This window comes from Carya illinoinensis, chromosome 12 (assembly GCF_018687715.1).
Source record: "Carya illinoinensis cultivar Pawnee chromosome 12, C.illinoinensisPawnee_v1, whole genome shotgun sequence".
NCBI classification, from domain to species: Eukaryota; Viridiplantae; Streptophyta; class Magnoliopsida; order Fagales; family Juglandaceae; genus Carya; species Carya illinoinensis.
In genome coordinates, this window is record NC_056763.1 from 25,550,851 (window position 1) to 25,570,169 (window position 19,319).

A 19,319-nucleotide genomic window follows, 5' to 3' on the forward strand; every position below is an offset into this window, starting at 1 on the left:
CTGCAATAATAACAATAGTTAAAACTCAACTATCCATCCATCCAAAAACGTTAAAATTATTGGATATTAATTTAATTAATCTTTAACATTAAGATGATAACAAATCGTGGATATTGAGGATATTTGTTACCTAATTCCAGCCATGAGGCCATACTATTCTATGATCACCACATAAATGAGTATGACAACTGCATGAGAACACAATATCAACCTGATTCTATTGATGCATGAAAAATGGCACAAGTCAGAATAGGAAAAAAAGTTTTTCTAATTTGTTATGATGACTCGAGCCTTGATCGATGTGGTCTGGCACCACCTGTAGTGGTTCGGTGCAGCTGTAGGGTATCGATGCGTACTTTCATGACAGTGAAAAGAAAATATGTGCAAAGAAAATAAAGAGAGATGAACACATATTTACATGATTTGGCATAATAATGCCTACGTCTATAGGCGTTTGAGGATGAGAAATCCATTATAATATGCTTATTATAGTCTCTTATAGCCTCTCATTTTACAATAGAGATATTGAATATATTTGATTGTGAAGATCCCTTTGCTAGAGCTCCCTTTTGAGAAGTTGAAGAAGAATTTGAAGTCGAAGAAGACTCCTTTGAAGTTGTTTGGACGCCCCCTTTTATTTAATACTTCTTTATGCATGCCCCCTACAGTGGTGAGGCATGATCCGCTTTGCGTGTCTGACAACCTTTCCCTTTCCCACTTTCTCTTGACACTGTCCCCTTACTTCCCGACACACTCTTCTCCATTACCTCTATGCTTTTACTCTTGTATCCTAGTTGTCACCTGGTGGATTGCGCTGGGCTGGTTTTGGCCTGAATATTTCACCCCTCATAGCTTCCATATTTGCATGAATTAATTGAATGAGATTAAAGTAAAAAACATACATGCAAGGTTCTTAATGAAAATTGTGTATCCTCTTGTATAAAGAAGTCATTTTGTAAAGATCGCTATATTTTGATTTTCTTCAATTAATAAAATTGCCATTTCAAAGCAGGATATTTAATGGAGGGAGTATATATTTTGCGCTACAGTAATACTTCTCTCTGTTCATTTGGATTTGTCAGGACGTTCATAGTCTTGACCAAGAACAGAGTGACCTTCTCTTTGATGGGGAGAACAAAAGAAAGTGTACATCACCTTCAATGGTTATTCAGTGACATAAACAAAGCAAAATCTTTCATGCAAAGGCCAGAATGTCTGGATGTTCAGAAGGGAAGTGTTTTATCTAAGGTCCCTTTGTTACATATGGCACTGTAGAGAGCTGCTTGTTCTTCCCAACTTTGCAAAGTTCCTTCACTTCACGTTTTGCATCAAAAGTAGTTGGAATCTCATGTCTGTGTAAAAGGAAGCAGGAAAGTCTGTGTTCTGTGTCAAATTTTGAGGAGAGCTTTAACTGTTGCTGTAAATTTATCAGGATATGTAACAAAATTTTAGTGAATTAAGTGTCAATTTAAATTTAAATTGTGATCTCCTTTCCTCTTATGGAATGTGCTAAACTGGAAGCGTGGCAATGTTACAATGTACTGGGAAGGACGGAGGAACTGAAATTGAAAAAAGAGCAGGAAAAGTTGAGGTTATGGAGGTGCGGGGAATCGAACCCCGTGCCTCTCGCATGCGAAGCGAGCGCTCTACCATATGAGCTACACCCCCTTAATGATGGTCGTTGTTGTCTCTTATTTAGATAATCTTCTTTTGTTGGTCATTTGTATCTAAAAATAGAATTAGCTAAAGATCAAGGATGCAGGAAGAAATGTGCTCATTCCAAATTCCTTTCCGGGTCTTTAAAAACAAGACCCTCCAAGATTTCTCGAGGATATGGAATCATTGGCTTCACATCAACGGCTCTCTCTCTCTCTCCAAATGGCTCCAAGTCGACCGTAGCCTCTCTGATTCTCACGCCACTTCTTGTTTCAACAAAGTCTTCTCGCAACCAAGTCCAGTTACAACTCCGATTAACAAGGTTCCGACATTGATCTAGCATCTTTAACCCTTTTTTATTTTTATTTTTTGGGAGGGCAAGAGTACATATAAAAGAAAGAAACGACCAAGGACAATGGCTAGAAAATGATCAGAAACAAGACGCAGAATATTTTCACGTTCTAGCAACTCCAGGCTATGGCAAACCTTTCGATTTCAGTACTCTTAAGGGCTAAAGAAAATAAGCAATGAAATCAACGCGCAAGAATTAGCCTAAACAATCCGTAATAAAGTGCATTACATTGCCAGTGAAATTCAAGCGAAAGGAAATAAGGAATTACAAAATCATCCATTGTCAACGAAAAAGGCAGTAAAACAAATTTAAAAAGGAGAAAGGCCTTAGATTCTGCATTCGGCAACTCTTGGCTATTCCAACTTGCGTTTGCAGTCAGATCCGGTTAACACAACCACCCCTACTCATGCCAAGATATCCGTTCCAGATGGCACTAGTTCGAATTAGTTGCCCACTCTGCCTCTTGCCCATGGTGGTCTTCGTACGCCACCACTGCTGTGTTGTTGTTCAGCATTGTTCTGCCGTGACAATATCCTCATCCTTTGCTCCTTCATATTTGCAAACAGTGAGTCCAGAGTTTGAGACCTATGCTTGGGCACTGCATTTCCCTTCTGCGGCAGCAGCTGTGACTGCACACAAATATATGAATCTCATCAACACGATTAAATTTTGCATAGCTAGACTGGCAGTAAGACCACTAGCCAGCTAGCACTCTGGTGAATGACTTACATAAACCCTCACAAAATCCAGCATAGAATAGACAAGTAGAACTACTCATAAGGCCATGTAACTTCCAGAAGCCTTGCATTAGCATCCCTCTTGGTTGATAATGGTAGGTTATATTCTCTCTCTTGTTTGTTCTCACCTCCAAATGTCATCTACTTTGCAAAGAAAGTTTTTAGTAGACCATTGAAAAGAGAGATTAGCTTTTTCTTCTTTCTTTTCTTTTCTTCAGTGGTAGACCAAACATAATGCAATTTTTTATTACAGCAACCAACGCTTGCTGATCCTACTAAACAATGTCATAAATCATTTTCAAAGTGGGACTTCATCCCACACAGCAACATAAAAGAATACCTTTGCATAAGAGCCTCCATTTGCACCTCTCCTCGGAGGAACACCATCCCTGCACCAGAAATAGAAACAATGATTGGAGAGCTTAAGACAGGACACACCATCAAGAGCTGAGTCCAACAAGGGAGATAGGTAGAGTTCAGAACGCCTGTGCCTATAGGAACTAATAATTAAACCACCACCACCATTGCATTTGCGCTCACTTGGTTGAGAGTCAAGTGACTTACCATGTGGATTCTATCTATATCCTACTAACAGAATGTTGAGACAAACCATTTCAGGAAAAAGTAGTCACTTCAAGAAAGTGAAGATCAGCACACTGCTGTATGAATTCTTTTATACCACATCTCTTTCCAATTACAATGCACGATCTAGAATTGAGACCTCACACTCTGGTCATGCGGAAACAAAAGAGAGACAATTACAAGACAGCAGATCTGGTAAAACCCAAAGGGGCTCATTTTGCTTTCAGTTCAATAAAGAGACTTCGCCAAGGACACTTTGAGTTGTGTTGGAAACTTGGTGTCTGCACCACTCACGGAACTGATAGAAACTTTTGTAGAATGATGAGTATCCAATTTCACACCTAGTAAAACTAGGTTAAAACCAAACTACATTGCCAATATGCCAATACAGCTGCCAGCAGCTAAAGGAACTTCAAAATAAATAACAGGAGCAAAATTCTATGCTCTTTGGCATTCAGCTACCCCAGTCTCTCAGATCTCAAACAAAGAATGTACCCGAAACAGATGAATCTGTTTTAGTTTACCAAGAACCATCATTTCAGTTCCATCCCATGGTATACATTCAATGATAATCCGATCGTCCAGGAAGCTGGCAAGAAAGAACAAGAAAAGCATAGATGACCAGCCAGTCAGATAGATTAGAAGAGGCAGACAAGTTCCAAAATGCAGAAATCTCCTGAATTAAGAGATCCTACGACTCACGGGTGTCGATCACACGGCATTATATTCCCAATTCACATAAATTATCAGAATGTATGAACATCAACAATGCGTCGGGGATGGAGGAACAGAGCAAATTGTACGGACCAGTACCACCTATCACGTCTCAAGAATGAACAATCTGACAGATCAAGGGAAAAACACTGCATCTCACCAAGGAGCATATGGAAGAAGAACCATACATATGATGATATAACTGCTACCTTCAGATAGACTGATGGAAACATAGCGACTGCTGCATTTACTAAGTAACTAGAAAACATTCAGTTTACACCGCAAGACAAGTAATTTTTTCTTATCCAGCAATGAGCCACTTAAATGCACAATGTTAGCTTGTCCAGTGCATATGATAGCTATCTTTGCATAACACAGTTGCATGAACTTCCACATCACACTTGATTTCACAATTTCATTAACCCATCTCCTTTCAGTCATATCCCTGTTCATCACTTGTAGTCCACTACTTCAACAGCCAATCCCAATAACAAAACTCCAATTTCCAAAGTAGCATGGCCACCACAAAATTGACATGCACCATTCAACCTATGATGCACCTTGGACACCACATAGATAAAGGCATGATGCAGGCCTGCTATTCAGAATTTCATGATGGAAATATTCCCAAATAGGTCAATTCCCATAGAAAGCATATCATATACAGACTTCCACAACATCATGCAGTTTGATGAACATTAACAGAAGCACAAGGCAGATGTGATGAACATTATAGAAGAACCCAGATTTACCTGCAATAATTCCACAATTAGATAATACCATTAGATGGTCAATTGTGGTTATTAGCATCAGAATTGAGGTTCAAGCCTTGTTACCCAAAAAAATTTTGTTTAAAATTAATAATAGCTAGATAACTGTGGGATGAAATACCTTGATTTGTTCCAATTAGCCGCTTTGTAACTTCTGAAAGCTCTATTACGAAGTGGAGCAGCTGGAGCCTTTCGTGCAACGTCAGTTGCCAAAGGAAAATGGTTCTGCTGGAAATTTGATCTTCTCTGAGCTAAGACACCCTGTTTACCGTGTTTGAATTAGACAAAGAAAGATGAGATCTCAGGCAACATATATAAGCAAAAGTAAATACTTCAATTCAGCAGTAACTGTTGCATACCTGTCTAAGTGAGGATCTTGTGTCCACTAAACGTTTCACCTTCATGAATTTATCTTGAGCAAGTGTATTTGAAGATTTCTGACTCTTGTTCTGCATGGAACATTCATATATTACAGGCACAACCCAAGATATATAGCGCCTTTTTATTTTTTTATTTTTTTTAACAACTAAAGACAAATAGCTTTAATGACTATGATATCGAGAGTAGAAGACAAAATCTCACAAGACATGCGTCTTACCAGAACCCTCTGCTGCTTTTTAGGCTTAGTTTTAGTGTTTTTGGACATCTTGATAATGTCTTCTAATGCCATGTCCATTTTCTTCTCTGTAAGAGCAATTGCCTCAGTTGTAAGAGGTTTAGCCGCCATCTGACAGAGTATGCAAGTCAGTCGTGAAAGATGCGATAACCACTTTAAGTAGCTGTCATTGAGCAATAACAACAATTTATAAGCAGACCTAATCGTGGTAAAATAAACCAAAATCAAAATCTCAAACATAAGAAGGCGGAGAAACAAAACACACTCTGTTTCAAAGTTTTATTCAAAAACACTAATTTTCTTAAAAGATACTTGTAACCATAAAGTAGATGGAAATTTCATTATATCGTTTTAATCAGCAACAAGAATCTAGATATTATAATCAATTTCCTATTCTTATTTTCCCGAGTATCTAAAACCAAGCAATATACTCGAATCTCATATTCTTTGCCCCCTTTTGAACTCTAGAGCACCTAAAACTCCACTAGAACCAAACCCACTCAGTTCGTATACGCTAAATTGAATATTCTATCTGAAATTAAGTCAAAAGGAGTATCGAGATTAAATGTTTACCCAATCGATTCCAGCAAACAAAAAATTGACACATACAAATATGATTAAAAAAATAAACAGAAACATAAAAAACCAACTCACTGATTCAGGGAGAATAAATGCGACGAAAACCGTAATCAATGAAGGAGACGCAGAGCTACTTCTACGGCTAGGGTTTCGACAATATGCTTATAGAGAACGCGGATTACAATTTCGGGACTTCGCGAAAACACAAAGATACTAGACGAGAAGCTGCTGATTACGATACGTATGCAATAATATTTTATACCTAGGTTTCAAATCTGCCCGTTGGGAATTAACGCGTTGGCCCCACGCGAGTTTTTGGAATGGAATCTGGTAAGGAAAATGCTGCTGTGCGGGCCACTTGTATCTGCTGGGTTTTTTTTTTCTATATTTTTTTAATTATTTAGTGATTAAAAAAGTGATAAAAAAATATGAAAATAAAAATAAAAAAACTAACAGGACGGTACATCCAGCTGTATACTCCAGTGGCATAATAGTCGTATCCAATTTGGTAATTACAATAGAAAAATGCTGCTATGCCACATTGCCACCGGATTGTATCCCTCAAGTGTACTACTTGGAAAAAAATTTTATTTATTTATTTTTACTTAACGAGTAAAAAAATAATTTTAAGTATATTTGTATATTCTTTTTATTTTTTAAAAATATTTAAATTTATTAAAAAATTATTTAAAAAAAAAGAAAAAAATTATAACTGAGTGGCATGCTCATCGGTAAACGATGAATGATGGGCAGCATGGTAGCCTATCCATTACAATAAGAATAATACTACTATGTCCCACCAAATGCATTGCTCATATTGACTGTTCACCAAATTTTATTTTATTTTATTTTTTTACTCAATAATTAAGAAAGTGATTTTAAGTATATTAGTATATATTTTTTATTGTTTAAAAATATTAAAATATATTAAAAAAATATGAAAAGAAAATTTAAAAAATAAGACCTAAGCAATAACAGCTGCATAGTATAGTAGTCCAGCTCTTACGATAAATTTTTCTAATAGATTTTTATTATACATATTTGTAATAGTTTATTTTTTTTACCTGACACACATATAATTTGATCTTTTTAATAATTATATTTTAAAATAAGAATTTTTTTAATTTAAATATTCTATATATTCATTTTAACGTAATTCTTTATACACTCCATTAATGTGATTGGTTGTGTTATTTTTTAATATAAAATAATAATTTTAACCAATTACATCATAAGTACGCAAAAATGATGTACGCTGCAAAACTCTTTTCAACTCAAAAGAACATTTTCATAACATTTTGAATTCACAACTTCATATACTCCTTTAGTCCTTGGATCTTTGCTAATATAAATAATGGAAATTCTAATTGAGTACAACTCAACCGGTTGTAATGGTTTGATGTATAGAGGTCTTAGGTAAGATTGGAACGAAGAAGCCTATAATCAACTTAGAGAATAATGAGTATTCACTTATGATTTAGCAAATAACCAGGTTAATACCGTTAATGGTGATAGCTCAATGGGCTTTAGATTACTCCTAATTACCTATGTACTAGACCTGGATTCCAAGTCGATATTCACTTTGTGCTAATGGAGTTTGAGTTTAGGTTATGAACTAAACTCGACTTGAGGGAGTGCCTGCAACTTTCCATCATCTAAACTCCTCCCGTCTGAATCTCAACTTGTAGAGGGAGATACCATGGTTATGCTCAGGTATGGAGGCCGGCCATCTTTGATTGCCCCCTCCTACCCTCTATGCATATTAAGCCTCTTTTCTACAAAACTTCTCTGAACTATGTGAGTATCTCTCGAGTTCATACCAAATTAATGACACGCTTGAAAGCCACCTTGTATCTAATATTGCTTATTCTCAGGCTTGACGTTCAAAGACTTGTTCATCAATATAATAATAACTCAGGGAGTTCTGCCCAGCTGCTTGATTCGGAATATATGAACATAAACAAGATTTTTTTTTTTCTCGAATCAAGCTTGAACTTCTCGTAATTAAGTTCTTAATATAGTCATAATTGATACTTTGTTTTATGAGTAATGCTAGATATAGTGACTGCATATATCATTTCTTTTGTCTTATATATTAAAAGGTACAAGAAACTTAAAACTCTCTACTAGGTTTATTAATCTCACCAATACACCTAACATCAACTTGATGCCATAACTTCGCAATGCACCAAGGGACAATGATGACATGAATATTGCATCAATGCTACTTGCCTTGCATATGAATGCATTAATATGACTACATAATTTAGTAAGTTGGGTCCACCGAAAACAGGTGAAACTACATTATTGCTAAAATTTTAGATCTGCCAATTATTTTCGAAGCAAATCATTGATATCACTCATCTCAACAAAAAAGCATTTTTATTCTAACAATTGTGGTTTAACCCCCCACTCTTCATGTGGATCCTAACTCACTAGATGAAAAGAAAGGCAAAATTCAGCATCAGTTGTCTTCATAGATCCACTTCTCTGCATTGCTGGTGTAACTAACCAACTCCTCTGATTTGAACCACAAATTGATTTCATCCTTGGCAGTCTCTGGACCATCACTCCCATGGATGATGTTTCTAAAGGGCAAACAACAACCGTCAGATCTTTTTATTTTATGTTCTTTCAACTTTTGATTTTGTCTTCTTTTTTTTTTCTTGAGCAACAAATGAGGATGACAAAGTAATGAACAGTGTATGCAAATGAAAGCAAAAACAGAACTGTCACCAGGCCCACAATTTTTATTTTTTGCTGGCAAAACAAGGGCCTAATTAGGTTTTATTAAGTCAAATTCAGAACCTCGTAACTTAAATCGAAATTAACCTAAGAGACAAAAATGATTGCAGGAGGCAAAGTAAACAATCAAGATCTGGAAGACTAAATATCATATTTGAAGGAACCAAAAACTGCGTATCATTAAGATAATTAATACCTCCCAACAACCACAGCTAGATCACCTCTGATGGTTCCAGGTTCAGATTTCTGTGGATCTGTAGCTCCAATCAGCTTTCGACCATACTTTATCACTCCCTCTCCTTCCCACACCTGTATTGGGAATAAAAAATTTGGCTTCAGCAAGCTCAAATGTCATCGTAAGTAATAAGATGAGTTATCGCTCTTCTTTTTGATAGTAGAGTTTTGGTTCTTCTAACCATTGCAATAACAGGGCCAGAGCTAAGGAAGTCGCATAGGCCATTGAAGAAAGGTCTTTCCTTCAGATCGTGATAATGCTTCTGTGCAAAATCCTTTGAAGGAATTACTATTTTAATGGCCACGAGCTTAAACCCTTTCCTCTCAAAACGGGATATGATTTCTGAAATCTGGAAGAAGTAATAAGTTTCAGATGAGATAAATATCAAGCTCCTAACTTAAAGATAAACACACTCGACCCCCCTTCTCCTGGGCGGACTTGGGAGTGGGGGGCAGGCACAAATAGAGTAAAATATGGAAACTGTCATCAACAATTTCCGTTGCAAATGGGAAAGTTCCTTTTATGTAGTCTGAACAGATCACTAAAAAATGGTGCAAGAAATCCAATGGTATCTCACCAGCCCTCTTTGAACTCCATCAGGCTTGATAGCAATGAAAGTGCGCTCCAGCTGAATAGAGAAGAATAGTAACAAAATTTGTCATCCACCAGAAAAGGCAAAGGAGAATAGAGTTGGGATAACAGTGAAATAGATAAGTAAAAAATCGGTTATAAGAATACCTCAGCAGCATGTGCCTCCTGCTCCTGGAGCATGTAAGCTATTATAAAAAAAAAAAAAAACGGATAAGTTATAATCTTAGAAATTGGAAAAAGAGAGGGAAAAAATACTCTCAACATCAAGTGACTAAAAGAATAGGCGACTTGTTATCACAAGAGATTTTTCTCTTAATATTTTATTCAACTTTCATCTTTTATCTAAAACTATCTCATCTCATCTCAGAATTCAAACCAGCCAATGTATCTAACAGTGAGATTTTTGTTGGCTTAATAAATGTGATCCAAAACCCTTGATATTTCTCTAAGGATTTTATAGAGATTATGAAGGTTGATCAGAGAAGGTTCTGTACTCGTAGGTTTTACATCTAAATCGTCTCCCAAAAAATATAATTATGAACTATCCACAAACAAAACAACCCAGATCCAATTAGAAAAGAATATGATTATTGTACCTTCAAACTAATATATGGGCACTTAACACACGCGTGTCATGTACACAATAACAATCTTATGAATTCAAAAGGGATTATAAGCAATCAAAGTTGGACAAACTAGCTTCGAAAATTAGAAAAATATGGGCTTTTTCCTCTGTCCGAACCTGCCGCAGGAATAGCAAGGGCTCCTTGAATCCATCCTCTGGATGTATTCTCAGAACCGGCCCTCCAGTAATTTGAAGCTAGAAACGGTACCGTTTCTCTCAATGACACTGTAGCAGCGGCAGCTACGGCTCGCCCTTCTGCGAATACGACAACTCAGAATCGTCAAGAGAGCAATCTCACGCACATAAACACGAGCAAAATTATGCTAATAGCATCTCAAAGAGATGAAGTCAACGTCCTTCAAGGAGTTCAAAAAATCCAAAGACAGGAAAAAAAACAAAATTATAATCACGGGGCTAGTGCTGGTTTTTCCTTCTTCATTTTTGGCTAAGAGACAATTTATTTCAAGGAAATCAGCTTCAGGATTTTAAGTTTTATCCACCAACTACGTCTATTTTTCTTGTATATACTTGGGCTATGCCTATTTCAATATTAATGAAATATCTTCTTACTTATAGAAAAAAAGAAAAAAAGTTTTATCCACCACATTCAAGGAAACAAACAAACAGATTACCGGTTCGCAGATCGGCAAGTTAGCTCCAAAATTGTAGGGAAACCAAACAACTCAATAAAATACTTGGCGACAAAACTAAACGATTGCAAATGCGAAGAAGAGAAAGAAAGGAAAGGGTTTCGTACGAAGGGAATATCGATTGCAAATGCGAAATGAAAGCTAATAAATTTTACCAGAGAAGTGACGAGAGCCTCTGGAGGCAGCAGAGAGGAGTGACCTGGAGGCTCTGGAAGCCGAACGGAAGATCTGAGAGGTCATTGTTCGAATGAATGGGAGCGTTGGGAGCTATGCGACGAGTTGAATGCAAAGTGCGATGCTGAAAAAGCAGGGACACTGAGAGAGAGAGGGAGAGAGAGAGAGAGAGAGGGTTTCGTTTTCAGTGGCCAGGTCAAACCCAAACACCCCTCAAAAGTCCGAAATCGTACTTCAAAGTTTTTACTTGCCGACGTTGCTGTTGCCGTTCAGATTTTTTCTTTCCCCTTTAAATTAATTTCCTATTTTTAGCAGTAATAATTATAGTTTTCAACTTTAAATTTTAATACCATGCATTTTAAATAATTTTATATATTTATGATTTAAATGAATAATCACAATATGTTCAAGCAGAAAATATAATTAAAAATAATAAAAGGAAAAAGGAAAAACAACACTTTTCATGTATGCATCAAGCTAGTATAATATCATTCCCCGTTTTTTCTTTCAATTTTTTCATATTCCTATAAATAATAATACCATTATTTTATATAAAAAAAGTTCTGAATTTTCGTTTAAATACTCAAAATCCAAGTGCTTATCAACTATAATAGCAAGAACTTAGAAAGCTATGAGGCTACTCTTGCTATTTACTACAAATGCTTTGACTGTTTGGCCACTAAAAATTTTTAGATAAGAATTTTAAGTTTTAAGATTAAATATTAAAATATTATATTTTAATATTATTATTATTTTAAGATTTAAAAAAAGTAGAAAAAAGTTAAATTATTTATTATATTTTGTATGAGAATTTAGAAAAGTTGTAATGATGATATAAGAATTTTATATTTGAAATGAAAATTTTGTGTGGCCAAATAGTACCTTACTGACAGTTTGCATCTAGAAAACACCTACTCCTTGCTTTTAACTAATTGAGTAATCATATATAATTGTGACGTGTGTTGAGCTGAATTAAGATAAGATAAGTTGAGCTGGTCAAAGCATTTGAACGACAATTAAATAGGAAATTATAAAGCATGTACTCTTATCTTTACATGTAGATATTGAGTTGAGTTGAGCTCTTTATGATTAGTAATGAATTGATATGGTGTATTGAATTTTGTGAGATTCACCTAAGATGAGTTTATAAGTATTTAAATATTAAGATGATTTTAGATATATTAATGAGAAGTTAAAAAAGGTCGTTGGTCTTATGTATAAAGAGAGGTTAATTTGAAAAAAATTATGAGTTATACGTGTAAAGAGATTTTAAATTGAGTGATATTTAGTGATTTAGAAATTATGTATTTAGATGTTGGAATAGGTCTAAAATAAAATCAAACTGAAGTGAGATGAGCTAAGCTCATTCAATGATCCAAATGAAGCCTTATATCGCATATTTTTTTAAAAATAAAAGTGAGATCAGTTAAGTTTTTATATGAATTTTATATTTATTCACTTTATATGTGAGATTTTAGTCCTAAAACTGTTTAAATTATATCCCAACTAAAAACCTATTTTCATCTAAAAGGCAAGAAGAAAAGGGTGCCGCAGAAGCAACAAGAGAAAAAGGATTGTGCTTTCGATGGTCATTTTTGGCCATAAAAATGGTTACAATATACTAACCATTTTGTTTGCAGAATCTCATCAAATAACAACAAGAAGTTATTATGGTAATTGAAGTAATAAAATCTAAAAATGAATTCAAAATCAAATCAATAAAGTCTTGAGAACTGTATCCACAAGAGTATCTAAAAATAAAGAGGATTTCAATCAACAGCTTTGCGATGGCCAATTGAGATTTGCTACTTTTGAAAGCGCTGTACATAAAACGAAAAAGCATCATGCCGAGAATCTGTGCAAGTTACACAAGAAAATAGAAAGCTTGGACTAGTCGACTGGGTAACAAACTTTTGCTTTCCAAAGTTGAATGAGACGTCAGCTCGGAAACATGAAAGATTGATACAGTTTCCTTTGCAGATATCAAGAAACTTCTACCCAGGAAAAAGCTACAAACGTGCTTGTTAAGCTTGAGATCAACTTTAATTCATATTTTATAACGATTCTCTTGTTGTTTCAGCTCTGCAAAGTCTCTTTCATTTTCCATTTGGGAAGTGTAATAACTACGAGAATTTCACAAAAATAATCTCACACACTGATATAACTTCATATTATATATTAGATTTACTTTACGATAAAAGTAACTTTACAATTTAATATACCACATCAAATCATATTAATTGGTGAACTTACTTTTATGAAATCTTTTTGTTGGTTATCTGCCATTTTTAACCCCCAACAGAAGAAATGTACTCTTTGGTCACAAGCAAAAAGATTTGGAAGTTCACTTTGAAAGTAATACACTAATACAAAGATGCAGTTCCACTTTATTGTAGAAGGTTTGTTATACTTGACAGCTCTCTTAACCCACAGAAACAGAATCATTCACTCGTAATTGTTTGAGGCAAGGAGTTGTTTTCCACAAGGAAAGAGTTGGAACGTGAAGATTACACAGTAACTTTTCTGGTTATAAAATAAAAAGCTAGCTCCTCTGGATTTAATTATGGTCAAGTTCATGCATTGCATTTATTGGGAAAGGGAATAATTGTAACAATAAGCAAATAGAGACAGCTTGTGCCATTCACAATAAGTTTCCAATGCATGTTTAGTACATAAGACCTTTACAGTTTATTACAAGATCAAAAGTCCTGGTGCAAGGTTAATGCAGTTATGAATCTCTATTACTACTGAAACAAGGGTCAGAACTTGGAAAAAATAAAATGTCTGTTATTGAAATGGAATGTATCTAATGTACAGAGCTGTAGTCAATAAATTTTGAGACATTACATCCACATAATTCAAGGTATAAATTCAATTTCTATCTATGTACAACTTACTGGCTGAACTGAGTAATTGATGTTAAATCTGACTAGCCATTGGGAGCTGTTGTATCAAAACCCAATTTACAGTCAGTTTGTAGTACTGACAACCAAGATTCCACCTGAAAAAAGAGAGCGCAAGTCAATTCACATTAAAGGGAAAAATGACTATAAGAAGACTTGACGTACCCGAACAGCAAATTACCATACTCATCAAATTACTTGACGTACCTGAATCTTGGAAATACTTGAGCACTCGTATCTCAGTCCTTGACGAGTGAGCATAAAAAAGGCATAACGTGTCTCCTCATCTTCTCGTGTAAAGCTAGGAAGGGGACCTACTTCAACAATGTCGGATAGAAGGGTGGAATCTTGAGGGCTTAGATCTGCATATGTGTTCCTAATCATTAAGCAAACAAACATATGTTTTTCTGGATATCACCACTGATTTAATCGATTTAATTCCGAGCTCATTGACATGTTTTTTAATGAAATTTATTACTTTCTAAAAAAAATCAAATGCAGACTCCAGATTGGTGTTCCAGGAAAGGCTACTCACTGCTTAGCTCAAAATCCATCAAATTATATCATATCTGATAATCCTAACAACCTAATAAATGGAACTTTGTTTTTCTTTCAAACTAAGACAAAGCGGTAAATTAAGGTAAAAATTGATAGCAGTAGACAATACTATTAGTTGCAGTCACCAAAATCCATGGTGCAACTAGGAGCTTAAGAAATGGATATTTATAGCCTTATTTGGGTCAGGCGACTTATGAACAAATAACTATAAAAGCAACAACAGCAACATTTTTCTGACCAAAGAAGGTTTTCAATGGTAATATGTCGTATTTACACCATGGAGATTCCCCAATGGTACAGTAAATGACTGGTTGCCCCAACCCTGGGACACGTGTAAATTTTACAAGGTCAACGGACAAGAAATATACCCTCTGGCGTAACAGCACACTAGAGAAATCTGGATGATACTTCACGACAATACAATAAAGGATGACCAACTTTCAAGAAAATGGAAAGTCAAGAGAAATAAATTACCACTAACAATTCAACTACCTGTAGAAAATAAATAGAAGAATATACATGGTCCATGAAGGACAACAAAGCGAGGAAGCCAATCATCAACGTCATTATCATCTAAAGGGGGAGGTTCTCCTGGTAGAGCTGTCCACCTCTGTTAGATAAAAATAACAGAAAACTCTTAGATTGTAAGATGCAACAAATAAACAGTATGAGCAAATGCAAAGTGGAAAAAGTTATTACAGTTCGAATGTACAAATAACCAGACAGGTGAGCAGACCGCAAAATTTCATCAACATGTTCCAACCTGCATATGTTAGAAAATTTTAGTGTGAATCCAAAGAAAACAGAAACTAACCCAAAATAAATGCAATCCGGATGTGTATTTTGCTATTAAAAGTCAACAGTGAGAAACTAAAATTAATAAGGAAAAAATTCATTTGTTGTAGAAGTTGTTACCCCTACATCATTGTCACTCAAAGTTCAAAATTAAAAAGCCAAGCATGTCGGATCAAAACTTCAGCTTCAGGTTGTTTCATTTAACTTACGAGTTACAGAGTATAGAACAATCAACTAGCAAATTAAATTACATTCTATGATATAATCAACTCATATAAATTTTATATTCTTCGCAAGATTAGAACCTAAAGACCTACCTTACCACTAGGTTACCTAATCTAGGTCAACTGGCAACAAATATAATTATTTCTCAGCATAAAGGCAGAAGATAGTTCCAAACTCAAGTATCAAGTTGTCCTTACTGAGCTTTCAAATGACTTTCCCTCTCCTCTAAATCAGCGAGTTCTGATCTAAGTGATTCTACTTCTGTAGCAGATAGCTCAACCTGAAATCAGAAAAATTGCAGTGTCAGGTAACATGGATAATTTCACCTACAGATTTGTCAACTACTAAAGAGGTATTCCATCAACCTTTTTCTGACTATCAGTGCTAGAGCCCCATGGTGACCCTTGTACAGGAAACAAGTTCAACATGAATGCAACACTCCTTTGAGTCCAGTTGTGATACCTATATAATACCATATAAGGAAGGCTAAATGATACTATATTGAAGGTTCTAAAATTTTTGTTTAGTTTCTAATAATATTTTCCCCAAAAAGAAAATGAAATACCTTAAAGAATTATCAGATAGTGGTTGTGAAACAGATGAAGTTCTGTTTTGATGAGAATCCAAGCTGGTTGTTGAGGCATTAAAGTGATCCAGAAGAACCTTTATCTTCCCAAGGCTAACATCCATGAAACTTCAACTTAACATTCAGAGGACAGAACAATGTTAGAATGATAACTTCAAATCAACATGCGAAAATGACCACCACACCATTTGTTACACTTTCTGAGAAAAGTACGTAAAATTATTTGGAGGTATGCTGTTCAAAAAGAATAAACTGATGTGAGATGAAAAAATTTCAACCAGCACAAGGCATGATAACGATTCTACCCATGTGGCTGTCAGTTAAAACTTAAAAGTAAATGCAATTAAAATCTAACTGGGGATGACTCAGTAAACATTAAATTTAATCATAGTTAGGAGATAGACACTCTTGAGTGAGTGCTGTAGATGTGTCTAAACGAACACAAATAGAACAAGAACATACTGGTAGTCAATGAGCTACAAGAAGTTATTGTAGCTAATCCATGAAGTCAGATCATGGGAGATGGAAAATATAGCTATTTTTTATAAGTAAAATCTAGCTACTTAATTTATTCTTTCCATGAAATCATACCTCTGAACTTATAAAAAATGCTACACTCCAAAGTTCCATCTAAGAGACAAAGGAGATTCTATAATCTCACCACCTTACTACGTCACTACACCCTAATGCAGAAGTCCAGTTGTTCGCTTAGGTATTGTTATTATTATTATTATTTTAACATATTTTTTTGATGTTGGGGAAAATCTCCAAGGCAGGGACCTTCGGATCCATCCCTGTAACCCCAGTCTCATGCATCGCGCCCTGAGAAGTTTCCCTACACGGAATTGGTTAAATTGCTGACTTTTCACAAGGGGGTGGCCCCAAAGGATTGTTTGCACCTATGAAGCTTGGGTATTATAGACTTGGACAAAGAACACTTCCAGAGATAAAACTCAAATCAACTGTAGAAAGCCTCATCCTAACTCCTTTGTGCATAACTTACAATAACCCTTATTGAGAGTATACCATGAATCCATCTCCAGCTAAATATTTTTGTGGATAACTTATAATGATCACAACCCCTCCACGTAACTAATAGTTTATCTTCTAAAAGATCATCCAAGGCCCCAACACATTACACCAAAGGAACCCATAATTTCCCATGATCGCTAATTAAAAATCAAAATATAATTGTAAAGGACTTAATACGAGTAAAAATTAGAACCCATCAAAACTAGAAAAATCAACCTCATGATTCTTAACTTATATATCAAAATCAATGAAAAAAACTAAAAAATACCTAAATAAGATCTATTCAAAAGCACAAGCTTACGAGGCCAGAGCAAGATTGATCTAATGATAGCAGATGAAACCATATTCGATGAGGAAATCGAAGAGCTTATACATACCAAACATAAGCTGCAGGAAAAATGAAGATACTTCCAAAGACAACAAAAAGATAATGACTTAGGAGAAACTTGTAACAGTAGAAATAAACTTTAAGGTTAAGGCGCTAACGGAGGTGTTTCTCTTCACGACAAGCCCTTTAATTTGACCCCAGGAATGGGAAGCGTAGTGTATACTTCTATCGTATCATTCTCGTTCGACCCGTTTGGTAGTAGAGGTTTGGTTGTAGAGGAGAGCTGTTTAAAACTAAAAAGACCTTTTTACCCCCACTATGTGGCAGCGGATGAATGGTTCGATGGCGAATATATGCATATGGGAATCGGGGATTTCATAATGATTCTTATGAAGGATTTTAAGAAGGGCTTTGCTATCGGTAAATACAGTTGATATGTACTCGGATGTATGGAATAAATAAAAATAAATTATAAAAATATATATATTTTTTTTATGGTTGTACAGAATGAATAAAAAAAAGTTATAAAAATAAATTTTTTTTTCATATAGGTCTCATATTAATTCATTTTTTTCAAAGCGACTGCACGCCGACTGCATTTGCCGACTGCACAAATCATTTCTCTTTTAAGAATTTTAAGACTCTCCATCCATCTCCTGTCTTAAAATTTGAATGAAATTTAAGAATTTTTTTTATAAGTATTACAATTTGATTCTTCAACTCATCTCATTAATTATTATAATTTTTTTAAATTTTAATATAAAATATAATAAATAATCTAACATTTTTTAAATCTTAAAATAATAATAATATTAAAAAAATATTCTAATAATATCTTATTCAATTTTTAACTTTCATCTCAACTTAACATCCAAAAGCAATTACATAAGTTTTGTAGTTTTGTGTAGTCCACAAAAAGTGGATTTTATTATAAAAGAATAACTGTTACCGATAAAAAAAATTACACAAAATAAATCTATAAATTGATATAGTTTTATCAAATTCGTTAAATCTACTTTATAATAAAATTAACTTTACAATCTGACATACCACATCAATTCACATCAGTTTGTGAGTTTAATTTTATGTAATCATTTTGTGACTAAAGTATTATCTTATAACTTATATCTAACGTTACTTTTTTATCTATAAATTAATTACTATAAAGAGATGATATTGACGTAATTACACATCTATATTTTGGATTAAATATAATTATCTTTGATACCAGAGATAACATAATGTAAATTGCCTTTGAAATTTATACAAATAAAAGATGTATTCTATAATTTTCTTTTCTTATAACTATAATATATAATTAACTATAAAGGACTTGACGGCATCGTCCATGCCTCCATGGCAGTGCCATGAGCCAATGCCCCTTCGCGTGTACAGACATAGCTCTTGTCCCAATTCATAGACAGTCCTAACAAACTGCGGAATTTTTTGTTAAAGGACCCTTCGCAAATCATCTTTCCTAAAGGTATGAGATATGATCTTTCTTGTATCTGCAATGGTATATTGGTATTTGAAGGTCCCTTCTGTCTAAAGTTCAGAAGTTCAGAAAGCTTCCATAACCGATACTCATTTGTTTTTGTGGTAATTCCCCAGGGGGTTTTTGAATCAACACGATATAGTCTGGAAATTCAGACGCAATGGATCAGAGGTCACGATTATTCGAGCTGAAACACATGCTAGGCCCATAGTCCTGTAAATGCATGCACCAAAAACTCTCAATTCCAGTCATCTGCTTATTGATAATCTTAAACCCCACGAACATTTGTAGTGTCTTGTCGTGACATGTCACAAGATTGTAAATGATAGGACTTATCTATCTAACAGAAACACCTGTGTGGTCAGAATTGA

At 34.8% G+C, this 19,319-nt stretch overlaps 2 protein-coding genes and 1 non-coding gene across 6 annotated transcripts; all 3 read right to left on the reverse strand.

Annotated features, from left to right (window-relative positions):
* Positions 1-1,595: 1,595 nt before the first annotated feature.
* TRNAA-CGC lies at positions 1,596-1,668 on the reverse strand. Its single transcript has one exon. It is a non-coding gene; the product is annotated as a tRNA-Ala (tRNA).
* A 535-nt stretch (positions 1,669-2,203) lies between these two features.
* On the reverse strand, positions 2,204-6,355 carry LOC122289812. 4 transcript variants are annotated; one of them, XM_043097117.1, is made up of 6 exons: positions 6,269-6,355; positions 5,410-5,590; positions 5,171-5,260; positions 4,933-5,072; positions 3,086-3,134; positions 2,204-2,637 (listed from the first exon to the last, which is right to left on the reverse strand). In XM_043097117.1, exons 2-6 carry the CDS (start codon positions 5,536-5,538, stop codon positions 2,452-2,454), a joined length of 594 nt encoding a protein of 197 aa, XP_042953051.1. In that variant the 5' UTR covers positions 5,539-5,590; positions 6,269-6,355; the 3' UTR covers positions 2,204-2,451. The 4 variants fall into 4 exon arrangements, with proteins under 4 accessions (XP_042953051.1, XP_042953052.1, XP_042953050.1 ...); XM_043097118.1 differs by having other exon boundaries at positions 5,410-5,538; positions 6,269-6,287; XM_043097116.1 differs by lacking the exon at positions 6,269-6,355 and adding an exon at positions 6,082-6,260 and having other exon boundaries at positions 5,410-5,538.
* Positions 6,356-8,219: 1,864 nt separating this feature from the next.
* Positions 8,220-17,374, reverse strand: LOC122289975 (nucleoside diphosphate kinase III, chloroplastic/mitochondrial-like). The gene is made up of 14 exons (XM_043097459.1): positions 16,073-17,374; positions 15,873-15,969; positions 15,705-15,787; positions 15,187-15,250; positions 14,980-15,097; positions 14,137-14,291; positions 13,988-14,027; positions 11,008-11,088; positions 10,320-10,457; positions 9,725-9,762; positions 9,564-9,614; positions 9,168-9,335; positions 8,948-9,060; positions 8,220-8,594 (listed from the first exon to the last, which is right to left on the reverse strand). Exons 1-14 carry the CDS (start codon positions 16,195-16,197, stop codon positions 8,471-8,473), a joined length of 1,395 nt encoding a protein of 464 aa, XP_042953393.1. The 5' UTR covers positions 16,198-17,374; the 3' UTR covers positions 8,220-8,470.
* Between the last annotated feature and the right edge of the window lie 1,945 nt (positions 17,375-19,319).

Bases quoted from the DNA above. Each gene is read 5' to 3' on its own strand.
- LOC122289812 (XM_043097117.1), bottom strand. From the start codon at position 5,538: ATGGCGGCTAAACCTCTTACAACTGAGGCAATTGCTCTTACAGAGAAG. The intron at 5,073-5,170 runs GTATGCAACAGT...CACGGTAAACAG, and splicing joins CAAGATCCTCACTTAGACAG to GGTGTCTTAGCTCAGAGAAG. The intron at 3,135-4,932 runs GTATTTCATCCC...TTTCTGGTGCAG, and splicing joins GCTAATTGGAACAAATCAAG to GGATGGTGTTCCTCCGAGGA.
- LOC122289975 (XM_043097459.1), bottom strand. From the start codon at position 16,197: ATGGATGTTAGCCTTGGGAAGATAAAGGTTCTTCTGGATCACTTTAAT. The intron at 15,788-15,872 runs GTTGATGGAATA...TTCTGATTTCAG, and splicing joins GCACTGATAGTCAGAAAAAG to GTTGAGCTATCTGCTACAGA. The intron at 15,251-15,704 runs GTAAGGACAACT...TAACATATGCAG, and splicing joins GAAAGTCATTTGAAAGCTCA to GTTGGAACATGTTGATGAAA.